The following is an 11,917-nucleotide window of genomic DNA, read 5'->3' as shown; positions in this document are numbered from 1 at the left end:
TGAAGTAAGCTGCTGTAAATTGTTGCTGTTGTTAGCTAATGTTAACTCTGTTTTTTTAGCCGGGTCTGTGAGCTTAGAGCACCGCGGGAGTGTTAGTGTTTGTACCACAAGCGTTTTGGACCACGGGAAGATGAAGAGGAGGTTTTCAGGACCAGGATGTGGGGGAATGATCACAGGGATCAGAGCGAGTGTTGTGCCAGAACCAGAGCTGGCCAAGTTTGCAATATGATATGGCAGAATAATGAGACCCAAGAGGACGTTGACCACAGAAACTAAAAAGAGAAAAAGAGAGTGACCAATCAGACGCCGCCGGACAAAAGTAAATGTAGACTCCCACTCAATGTCTGTAAGCTCACAGTCTGGCTACAAAGGGTTCCTATGGATCACAGACTAAATGGTCATACAAACTTCTCAATGAACTCCTGCAGCAAGATCCTCTTCACTGTAACCTAAATATGTTGCAAACGCTGTTCCCGCATAGATAACCACAGACAGAGAAAACGCTACACTGATACATCACCTTATACGGTGGCTCACATGTGTCCAAACAGCTGCTGTTTGTTTGCTTTTTTATTGTCTACAAACTCATGAGAGTTTCTACTGTATGTAGCTGTGATTGTGATGGTACCTACAGTACCTGTCAATCAAAGTGTCCACGCTCTTAATTCTGCATAACTTTAAGGCTTCTAAAAAATGTCACCCTCAGTACAGTTGTCATGAACAGGGAAATTAGATATAGAGACCAAAACTGTTTTTTGTACCAGGCTGTAAACATGTTTATTTCTGCTGTGAAGTTGGACATTTGAACATGGGGACTTATGGAGACTGACTCACTTCTGGAGCCAGCCTCAAGTGGACGTTTGAGGAACTGCGGTTTTCGGCACTTCTGTGTTGACTTCACTTCACAGCCATGGAGGTTGTCATTGGTCATAATACAGATGTTAATAACGTCAATAACCTTTCCTCAGTTTTCACCAGACTAGTCATTAATTGTTCACCCCATTGCTTGTTAGATTTTTGTCAATAGCCTTCTCACCAAACAAAGTGTATTTCACTCTGGACATCCTCTCATTGCATGCACATTGCTTTAGGGTTTATTTTTATCCACAATTTTCTCTCTCTCTTTTTTTTTAATTCATAGACACATTAGACCAACATTTACATTCACCTGAACCTGTCAAAATCCTGAATGGTCATTCTGACTATTCTGACTAGCCTTTAGGTAAATGGAGAACACAGTATACTATTTTGATGGCAAATACACTTGCCATATGGGGAGAATAACATCCGGAATGTTATTGAGAGAATATATGGGGAGAATATGAGACACGCCTACCTGCAGCATCATCCAAACGGAAATATTTTTGTGACATCAGAAATTTTCAGATGGTATTTCTGCGTTTCACCTCTAGCAGCTAGTCTCTAAGTGTGTCAGTCTGCTGTTCAGGCGGTGTACCCTGGGTTGGTTACAAACAATGAGTTACAAGATGCTACAAAGCTTTGTAGGACTGAGGTGAAGTGCAGAGCTTGTGATAAGCAGTCATTTGATCTATTACCAATATTAAAAATATTGATTAAGGCAGCTTTAAACATAAATAATGTTTTTAGGACTATGTTTTGTAGATTTTATTTTGATGTTGTCTCTAATATTTCATGTCTTGATCATGTTTTGGTAAAAAAAAAAAGTCCACCATGAATAATAAAGAATAAATAAGTCCTTCGGGATATTGGGAGATTTATTTGGAACATACAAACAACTGCAAAATGTTACATACCTATTAAAGTTCGAAAAGCAGTATATGTCAGTTAGTAGGACGGTGGGACATAGAACAACACTGACCAGTAAACATATCGGAGTGATTAGTATTTGCATGTTGAAGCTCTAAGTCCCTCAGTTTGTTGCTTATTATGCCAGCTGACACATTCAGTGTGGTCCCCAATCTTTAGTACAAAAAGTACAAAACAAACAATGACCACATGACACATGGCTGTTACCATGGAAACACAGAAAGCTAATGTGTATAATGAAACAGGAAAGAGGCCCGATCAGTTTATTCTCATCTCTGATGCTACCTTAATGCGTAAACTTTTCTTTCAGGCTTTGTTTTTGTCCGAGCAGTCTTGCTCTGCGCTCTCCCCCCTGCTGCCAAATCGCCGGTTCAACTCTGATGTCAACACAGAGCAGCACGATTTCTGTGAAAGACAAGAAGAAATGATTAAGTAGCAGATCAGTGAGGCTGTACGGTGTGGCTTTGAGCTAAATACTAACGTCAGCATGCCAACATGGCAGTGTTTAGCAAGTATAATGTTAACCACCAAGTCATTGTTTTGCATTGTTTTGTCTCTAGTCTTAGCAATTGTGTCCCAGATCAAGTCCTGAGTCAAGTCTAGAGTTCTAAACAAGTTATAATGCACGCTTTCACAAATGTAATTCCATTTAAACAACAGACTAATAATGTATTGAAGAGGCCATATCATGCACTTCTTTAGATTCATACTTTTATATGGGGAGTCTACTAGATCAGGTTTTTATGCTTTATGTTCATAAAACATTTATTATCTCATACTCATTGGCTGCTGTCTGATTGGTTCCAACAAAGTGGATTTGGGTCTGAAGTCGAGTTGCAAGTTGAGTAACAAATCATCAAATTTGTGACTGAAGTGACTCGACTCAAAACCTCTGACCATTTTCACCACCGTAGTTTAGCCTGTTAGAATGTCAACACGTGCCAATAAGCGCTAAACTGCAGCAGAAGATGACGTAATATCATTTGTTGATATCAGTTTGAATCAAAGTGGTGACCACACAGAAAGACATCCTTAGAGACATGCTTCTCGCGTGGCTAACGAAACAATCACTGACTGACACTCTCCACTACCTTGCCATCCTTAGCTTGGTTGCGAGCCTTAAATATAAGCTCAAGCAGGGCCAGTAGGAGCCCAACACCCAGTCCCAGGCCCAGGAGGAGGAAGAGGCTCCGCAGGTCATGGGGCTGAAGGGCGTGGGAAGTGTTGGCATTGACAGCACCTATGCAACTGCTGGCCCACCACTTGTTCCACAGGTACGTCAGCTCACCGGACTCACTGAGCTGGAGGATGGCTATGGATAGACTTTTGAGCAGCGGAGAACCTGGTGAAGCAAAGAGAGGTTGTGTGATAGAAGAAAGAGGCTGTTGAAAGTCTCAGACCAAAACCATAAGCATTCTCCTGCTGCCTCTACCCTTCTGGATTCAGACACAGAACAAGCAAACATTTTGAACATGACTGCAGAGATTTGGTTCCATTATGCTGCGAGTGAATTAGTGAGGAGCAGCACTGATGGATGGACTGCTGAATGACAAGGTCTGGCTCACAGTGGATTCCACTCCACCTTAAATGTCTTCCCACCAAATTCTCCATTATTCTTGGCTATTTTTTTCTGTGGTAAACATGAACACATCTTTTAAATAGACTAATGTTACATGACCTAGCATGGATATCATAGAAATATTATTAAATAGTATGTATTAAATAAGAGAATTATATTACTACTTTCCTGGTGTTGCCTGTTTGAGCTGTGTGCAGCTTGTGAGGAATACCTGCACTACCACATTACTACGGGAAAGTCCTAACTGCTCTGCATGTTCAGGTACAAATATAACCTTGCTGATTCTATTTACAGATAATTCTTCTGATTAATTCTGTAATTAAAGACAATGCAACGAAAGACAAAGCTCTTTGTTGTGAAAACAGATATAACATATAGAGTTTAAAAGTTCATTGACATTGGAAATGGTAGTTTGAATTTTTGGATTTATACGAAGTACCAGGTCTTTTTTTGTATACTAACGTTATCATGGTAACCAGTTTAAATGAGTTGGTAAATGATATAAATGTATATAGATTAAGAAAATAACTTTATATATTACTTGCGTATCCTGATGTGATTGTGGGTTTCAGACACTGTTAGTCTTGAAGCACATGGTCACCCTCACAGGCATGTCAAGCCAGAATCTTAAAGTGTCTGTCTTTAGCATCCCCTAGTGGTCAGGGTGACACAGTTCAGACCTGAACAATTAGTTCAATAGATTAAAGGAGCACACGTTGTGAATGAATTCACTGGGATCAGACTTTTGTGATAGATCCAGTAATCACCTCAAAACTCAAAACATGCAAGCTTTAATACGAAACATGTCCAAATGTCCCGAAGAGTGATTTGTCCCAACCAAAAAAACAACGTAACTTCGCAGACATCTTTGAAACATCCTGACTGGTTCAAGCAGCTCACCCCGAGGTGCTGCGATAGCGTAGGCTCTCATGGCAACGACCTCCTGTGAACGGATTAGTTTACAGTAGCGAGCTGCTGCCAGGTCCAAGGACACTGCTTCACCAATGAAGACATAGTTTCGCTCTAAGGTGCGGCGAACACCTTCTTCCATGCTGGACGCGTAGCTCTTCTTACGCTCCATCTGCTCATAGATACGCCGGTACACAGGATTGTTGGAATACTGTGGAAATGAAAGAAAACATTTGAATCTTCTCATGTGCTCAACACTACTGTGATTGTGCAACATATCAGGAGCACATATTGCGCTCAGTTCTATGAAGCTATCTCAGTAATCATTATAGTTAGGAGGTGGATGTGCCTTAAAGAAACTCATGGTGGATCCACCCTCGACTGTGCCATAATCGATCAAATCCTGGTTAGCAAGGTCTTCAAAGCTCTTAATGGAGACATGTTTGTTGTTGGAGTGCAACGTGGAGCTGAAGTTGCTAAAGTAGCAGGCCAGCAGCAGTACAGCAAACAACCACCAGATGGCGCTGACTAGCCGTCCAGACAACGCTTTAGGGTGAGGACCGGCACCTGAAAGGACGAGACAGCAGAGCACATCAATGATAGAAATGAGGACAGGGTTTACTGATGATGATGATGATGATGATGATCGAAGAATCGCAGGTATTTTATATAATGTAGATTGTAGAGTAACAATTTCTAAGAAATCCTGCAGTTGTATTGAATCTACTGTGTGACTAAATAAAGGTCATTTATTGAAAAGTACAACTTTGCTGAGAAGTATTGACCTCAGATAATCAAATGTCATATTTTGCAATAATCCATATCAACTTTTAGATCATCTGTATACTTTTATATATTCTTACTGTACTTCAAACTGTATGTGTGTATGACGATGAGCCACAAGGATCCCGAGGCTTAGCTGGACTGAGTGAGCACCTTAACATCTGGCAGTAGCCAAATTTGGATATTAATAAAGAATGTAGTTTTGTGTTATCACAGAACCGAACAGACTGATATTCTATCTGGGCCTGGGGAGCTCTCTACTTACAAGGAACCACATACAAACACACACATTGAACATTGATAGACAAAGAAATCTACACTCATACACTGCAGCTTACATGTACACATACACACACAGTGCACTATGATTCTTTCCACACATGTGAATAAATGAACCTTGTGGCTCAAGAATCCTCCTTCACTTACACTACAGCATTAAAAATCCGAAATATAGAAGATAATGACTAGTTCATGTCATCAATTTGCCCTTTCTGCTTTGTCTACCACATACTTTGAGCTTTTATTTAAAAAAACTCAAGCCACCACACAGAATATTCAAATCAGTTGTACATTTGTCAGTTTAGATTTAAGGTTTTTTCGCACTGAAGTTCTGTGAAACATTTGTCAAGGTAATTGTAACATACTGTACAATGACACTCCGAAAGAGAGAGTGACAGCCAGAAGCAGCGTGCCTTTCAATGCCTGTGGTTCAGTTCAGCCGGGTGCCGAGTTACCTTGCAGGGTGAGAGCTCCCGTGATGTACCAGAAGCTGTGCAGTAATGTGAAGCTGTGCTCCTCTGTGTCTGGCTCAGACCATTCAGTGGGACTGATCCTGCAGAAAAATAAAAGGCTTTTATAAAACAGCAATTTTAAAGCCGTATTTCCAGCAGAAAGTCTGTCTGTGTTGTGTTACGTCTGTGGAATTACTGAAGGAAAATCTTCTGCCTGGACCAAGCAATCTTCTACCGTACATTTGTTATTATAAGTAAAAAATAATGGATTTTTGTGTAAAATACATCAGGATGTGGAAAGGACATATATTGAATATTGAGGACATGCTCTCTTTGTCCTGTGTCTACACTGTAGAAAACACTGGAAATTGTCTGTGGGGACATTTCGAAGTTTGCACTTACCGGCCCACCAGGAATATGCAGAGACCTGTTAGCAGGAATGCAATGAGGATACCGACCCACATGTCAGTGGAGAATGGTGACAGCAGGCTGAAGGTGGTCTCTTTAGAAGCCAAGTCTTTGTGCAGAATGAAGCTTATTCCTGTTTGCATGAAAGGGGTGGTCATGTCTACAACGTGCTCTCTGGTCGCAGTGACGGTCAGTGGGGCCACAGCAAGGTCTGCCTCCTAATAGAGGGTACAGGCACATATATCTTACATAAGACACACATAGATAATATGGCGACAAAGTACAAGGTGTAGAGAAACATTTTTTTGAGATCCATATCACTATGTTAGACAGAATTTGTAGTAGCTGATGAAGTTGCCTTGGAAACTCATTTTCTCAATGAGCTTCATGAGATAGTCACATGGAATGATTTTCAAATAACCAGTTAAAAGTCTTTAGACATTTGAGGTTGTGTTGGCATACAGTAAATAGCCCTATTTGATTAGTGTTCTAATTCACATTATGGTAAAAACCGCTCAACTAAGTAGAGAGAAATGACAGTTCGTCAATACTTTAAGCCATTAAGGTCTTTCAATGTATCTTCAAGTGCAGTCACAAAAACCACCAAACTCTATGATGAAACTGGCTCTCATGAGGAACGCCCCAGGAAAGGAAGACCGAGACTTACATCTGCTGCAGAGGAGAAGTTCATTACAGTTACCAGCCTCAGAAATCACCATTTAACAGCACCTCAGATTAAAATCCACATAAAAGCTTCAGAGTTCAAGTAGCAAACACATTTCTACATCAACTGTTTGAATCAGGCCTTCATGGTTTTCACTTGCTGCAAGAAACCACAGCAGGAAACACAAGGAATGGATGATAGAGCAGTGAAAATTTATGCTTTATTCTGATGAGTCCGTTTTAAGCAGTTCGAGTTTTTTGGTTCCAACCTATGAATGGATGGTGTCTGCATGTGTGGTTCCCACCATAAAGCATGGAGGAGGAGGGGTGATTATATCTTGCTGGTGACACTGGTGGCAATTTATTTAAAATTCAAGGCACACTTAACCAGCATGGTTACTATAGCATTTGCATTGACATTCCATTCTATCTTGTTTGAGCTTAGTGGGGCCCCAAACACATATTCCCTTATTGTAGACCTAATGATACAATTTAAAGCAATTTAGAGCTGCTTTATTGCTCATGAGAGTACACAAATAAATATTTATAGACTGATTTTTACATGACAACTTCTCAGCTGCTGACAACTGTTCTGAAGATATTTGGGCCTAAAATGGCTTATGTTTGAGAAAAGGCTGACATATCCAGCAAAACAACAAACATATCACATCACATATGTAGTATACTACACTACACTCTCTGCATCTACTGCTTAGTGACTAAATCACATTTAACGACTTACCCCTCTGATGACCTCGCCAATCATGCCACTCCAGTTGCCGTTGGAGTCCACAGCTCCATAGCGGCCGTCTTTCACCAGGTGCACTTTGTATGCGAATCCCACATTCTTGGCAAGTGCAGAGATCAGGTCGATGCAGTAGCCCTCCAGCTCAGAACCTCGGCTCATGGCATACGGGTCTTCCTGAGGGAACGGCACAAATATCCTCTTGTTAATGGGGTGTCTCACAGATCATTGTGGGAGAACTGGGTTGAGGCATCAGCCAAGTTGATGAATATTTGAAGTCAGTTTTAGTCCTTAAACTATTATTATCTTAAAATAATTATATAAGTACTAAAACAATTTCCACAGCTAATAAAATACTTTGCTTTTTACCAACACTGTAAACAAGAAGTTGTAATATGTGAGTGGTTTTGTTCGTGTTTGTGTTTCTTCACCTATAACTTGGCCAGTACATTTTTGATCATTACTAAACAAATAATGGCCAAACTACAAAAATAAGACACTTCTTGTTACAAACTAGGACTATTCTTTCACAAAGTGTTGAGTGAGCCACACAGCGGTTCAAGGCCACTGCCTCTTTGGCATTCTAGTCTTGAGAAAATGCAGAAAGAAAGAATACCTTTATAGTGGTGATGGAATACTCTTTGGCATCTAGAATGGAGAAAAAAAACAAGCAGCACAATAAATTCTGGATTCTTGTAATGAAGCAAGTCAACATAATTAAGCATGAATATCAGGACAAAGATGAGAGGATTTAGTCTAAGCCAGTTCTTTGGCTGATTAGTGGTTTCATGTCTACAAGCTTGTGTGCAGAGCGGCCCCTGAAAGCCTAATGAAGGATATTGTTGCTTTGAGTCCCCTTCATGCATTTTTCTCTCTCAGCCACGGCAATAAATAAGCCAGATAGCCACCAGAGAACAATGACAGTGTTGTTGTCGGTTGTTTTTCAGGAGATGTGGAAAAAAGGGCTCCATACTGAGGTGACACTTTCATGGTACATTGAGGGGGGTAACCGGGCCCCTGTCGGGGGATCAAAGTGGAGATCTGTCTCACTTATGTTCTTCAGACTCCTGTCCACCATGTAACCAGAGCTGGATGCTCCCCATCCACCCACCCCCATCCCCATTTTCTTTTTGCCATAACTGTGACCAATGGCATTCCCAGCATGACCAGCAGGCCCCAACATGCCCTGCCAGGGTCAGTCAGAGAAGGGAGGAAGGATAAGCGGAGGTTCCAGGGGTGCAAATTCTTCATAATTGCATGAGATAACAAAAGTGGGGTGGGATCATATAAAGCCACCACATCAGCCTCCTCTAGAGAAGATGGCAGGACCTGCGATGTGCGGAGATGCCTGTCAGTTCACTGCCTGCCTGCGCCGGCTTCCCCCCATATGGTTAATTGATTTATCACAGTGCTTTCTGGACCACAGCAAGGCAGTAGCCCCTCCACTGGTGAGAAATGGGATTCTGCCACAGTAGATGGTACCCCCTCTGTGCTTTGATACGACTCCAGCAGTCTAGCAGGGCCAGTGGGGAAAGAGCCAAATGTGAGGAAGCACGACCCCGTCTCATAGGTCAGCCAGAGCCCGCTGGCACAGAGCTGAGCTTCAACTCTGCAGACAGTTTGCAGAGGTAGGGCTATATATATATTATATATATTTATATATAATATATAATATATATAGATATATATATATATATATATATATATATCATATAATGATCTATATATATATATATATATATATATATATATATATATATATACATATGATATATATACATATATATATACTATACATATATATTATATATATATATATATACATAATAATATAGACTTATATATATATATATAATATATATCATATATATATATATATATATATATATATATATATATATATAAAAAAATAACAATCCCAGAGAAACACTGAAACACTGGCTCCAGATAGGACCCTTAGAAGGAGAGGGTGAGGCTAGTTAGTTTTAATCAGATATTAAACTAAATCCTACACACTGGTTCTTTAAGGTAAGGGAAGTAAAACACTCATTAACAGGAGGGCTTAAACTAGGCTGAAACACTCAGTGTCCCCCCCCTTCCTCTCCTCTCACCAACATAGCCCTCCACACACAGGAAGCAGCGGAGCGTTTTGTGTCTTATGTTACTGTATGTGAAATAATATAAAATATAGTAGGTGTATGGATGATAAACATAAAGTGCAAATCTTGTTTGGGGAAAATAGATAAGAACTAAATATGTACAAAGTTAAAAAGTTAAGGTAAACAAACCTAGTTTTCCTGTGTTTGATCAACTTAATGGTGATAAAAGAAAAGAAGTGAAAAGGTTTTTTGTTGTTGTTATTTTTACCAACTGATCAGGGCTTACAGTAAGAGAAGACTAATACTTATTATTCATGTATTTTGTTGTCTTCTTGACTTGTCCAATAATCTTTTATTTTATTATTTTCAGTTTCTGGACATCAAATGACTTGTTTGTCAGACCAACAGATTGAAACCTGTTAAACACAGTTAAAGTTTCAGGTTATATAAAATCTATAAGAGCTGAAAATTCTCACATTTAGGACAGCACACTTGATTTGTGACTAAATATAAGTTTGTTTTACATGAATAAAAGGAAACTCAGATAGACACAAACAAAATACAAGAAAAACCAAACAGGGTGGAGGCCAGGGGTGAAAGAGGTAAACTGAATCTCCATGATGCCCTGACTCCACCCATCACGCCCCCAGAGGGAGAGGCCTGCTCACGTGGTCGTCACACAGGATTGATTAATTTTCATCACGAGTCCGCTGTCAGAGTCCTACAGATTGCTTGATGTAGGTAATGTATGAACTTACTGACTGATTGTGTATCTCTAGTATAACAAATTGCAGAGTTGAACTCCAAAAAACAAAACAACAACAGATGTGACAGGAATGATCGCTCAGGGAATGAAGGCACCAAAAAGTGAGCTTGTTTTTATGAAAAGTCTGAGGCAGACAGTTAAATATGATATCTGATATCTCTTTACACATTCGCTGTGTTCCAGTACAGCAGCTACTAAAAGAATATTAGGCTATGTGTATTACTCTTACCTGTAGTGATGATACGTGCAGTCAGGGCTGCTGCACAGAAGACCAAAGCCATGTAGCCTTTCATGATGCCACAACTGTGAAAATGACACTGATTAATACATAATCATTTATTTTAACATGATTATAGATCTCAACGTCAAATCTCATCCAAACCAAGAGCATGCAAGATTTACATACATACATTTTTTTACTCAAGAGATGAAATATAACAAACGTTCCCTTACCTCAGTCACTTCAGGTACAGTGGGAAATTTAAACCTTGCCTTATGCGGGAGAGACGACTCCAGGAAGATGTGAAAGAAATCCACAAGTCTTGCAAGTGGGCAGCAGGACAGTTTGTGTGTAGAACAATGTCGCAGGGGTTTATATGGGGGAGCAAGGGGGGAGGGGGCCATAGGGGAGAGGGAGGCGGTTTGAACCTCAGATTGTTTGGCGGTCTTGAGATCTTGGCAGAATAAAGTCTAAAGAGAGATGATATCAAATTATTGGGGCCGGATGTATTCTAGTTGAGAATTATTCCAACACATGCTGCATGTTTGGCTCGGTGTGTTACTGACTTTGACTTTGAGGCAAACCATGTTTTGTTTTTTCCCTTCCTACCAATCCAACTGAAATCAATAAATAAAATGAAATGATGAATTACAAAATAGAACTGAGTTAGAGGGTCAGTAGGTCTGTTTTAGCCTGCTCTTACTTTTACACTGAAGTGTTGGACCGTTGCCACGCTTATGTAACAGGATGTTTTTTTTCTGGGGGAAGGGTATGTTGAGCACATTTTCTCTACGTCTCTTTCTAACGGAAGGACTCTTTAACATAAGCTCAGAGAGGTAAAACATAAAAACACTTATTAAGTAGTATTAAGTAATATATAAGTAATTTAACCCTACAAACTACTGTACTGTCATTGTCTGAAGAAAACCACCAAAAATCAATTATTTCAGTAAGATGAAAAAAACTTTTACTCACAAACTATGTCACAAAATCAATTTAAAATGTTGTAATGCGACACATTTAGCACCAGAATCTAGATTTAGACTGAAATCAGCAGAATCCAGGTTATCACAAAGCTCACCACTTATCTATCCTACATACATGATGGAACAAAACATCTAAAAGATTCTAAATGCTGATCGTAGATGGAAGAGAATATGCACATTTCACATGATCAAAAGTTGAGATACATGGTTTTCATCAGACAATGACAATATACTACTAGA

At 39.9% G+C, this 11,917-nt stretch overlaps 1 protein-coding gene across 1 annotated transcript; it reads right to left on the bottom strand.

Annotated features, from left to right (window-relative positions):
• Nucleotides 1–1,718: 1,718 nt before the first annotated feature.
• LOC104935379 (probable glutamate receptor) lies at nt 1,719–11,053 on the bottom strand. The gene is made up of 10 exons (XM_019265041.2): nt 10,925–11,053; nt 10,701–10,774; nt 8,223–8,254; nt 7,604–7,783; nt 6,193–6,416; nt 5,794–5,891; nt 4,626–4,843; nt 4,268–4,487; nt 2,880–3,130; nt 1,719–2,193 (listed from the first exon to the last, which is right to left on the bottom strand). The coding sequence occupies exons 2-10, from the start codon at nt 10,762–10,764 to the stop codon at nt 2,095–2,097; spliced, it is 1,386 nt and encodes a 461-aa protein (XP_019120586.2). The 5' UTR covers nt 10,765–10,774; nt 10,925–11,053; the 3' UTR covers nt 1,719–2,094.
• Between the last annotated feature and the right edge of the window lie 864 nt (nt 11,054–11,917).

The sequence above is a fragment of the Larimichthys crocea genome, chromosome XV, assembly GCF_000972845.2.
Source record: "Larimichthys crocea isolate SSNF chromosome XV, L_crocea_2.0, whole genome shotgun sequence".
Lineage (NCBI taxonomy): Eukaryota > Metazoa > Chordata > Actinopteri > Sciaenidae > Larimichthys > Larimichthys crocea.
Note: the sequence above shows the minus strand (reverse complement) of the source record. Positions and strands in the feature narration are given on the sequence as shown.

What these genes read in the sequence shown, in the direction of transcription:
- LOC104935379 (XM_019265041.2), bottom strand. Translation starts at nt 10,764, where the DNA reads ATGAAAGGCTACATGGCTTTGGTCTTCTGTGCAGCAGCCCTGACTGCA. An exon ending in ATTCCATCACCACTATAAAG is followed by an intron (nt 7,784 to 8,222) that starts GTATTCTTTCTT and finishes CCGTTCCCTCAG; the next exon opens with GAAGACCCGTATGCCATGAG. An exon ending in GGGAGCTCTCACCCTGCAAG is followed by an intron (nt 4,844 to 5,793) that starts GTAACTCGGCAC and finishes TCGTCCTTTCAG; the next exon opens with GTGCCGGTCCTCACCCTAAA.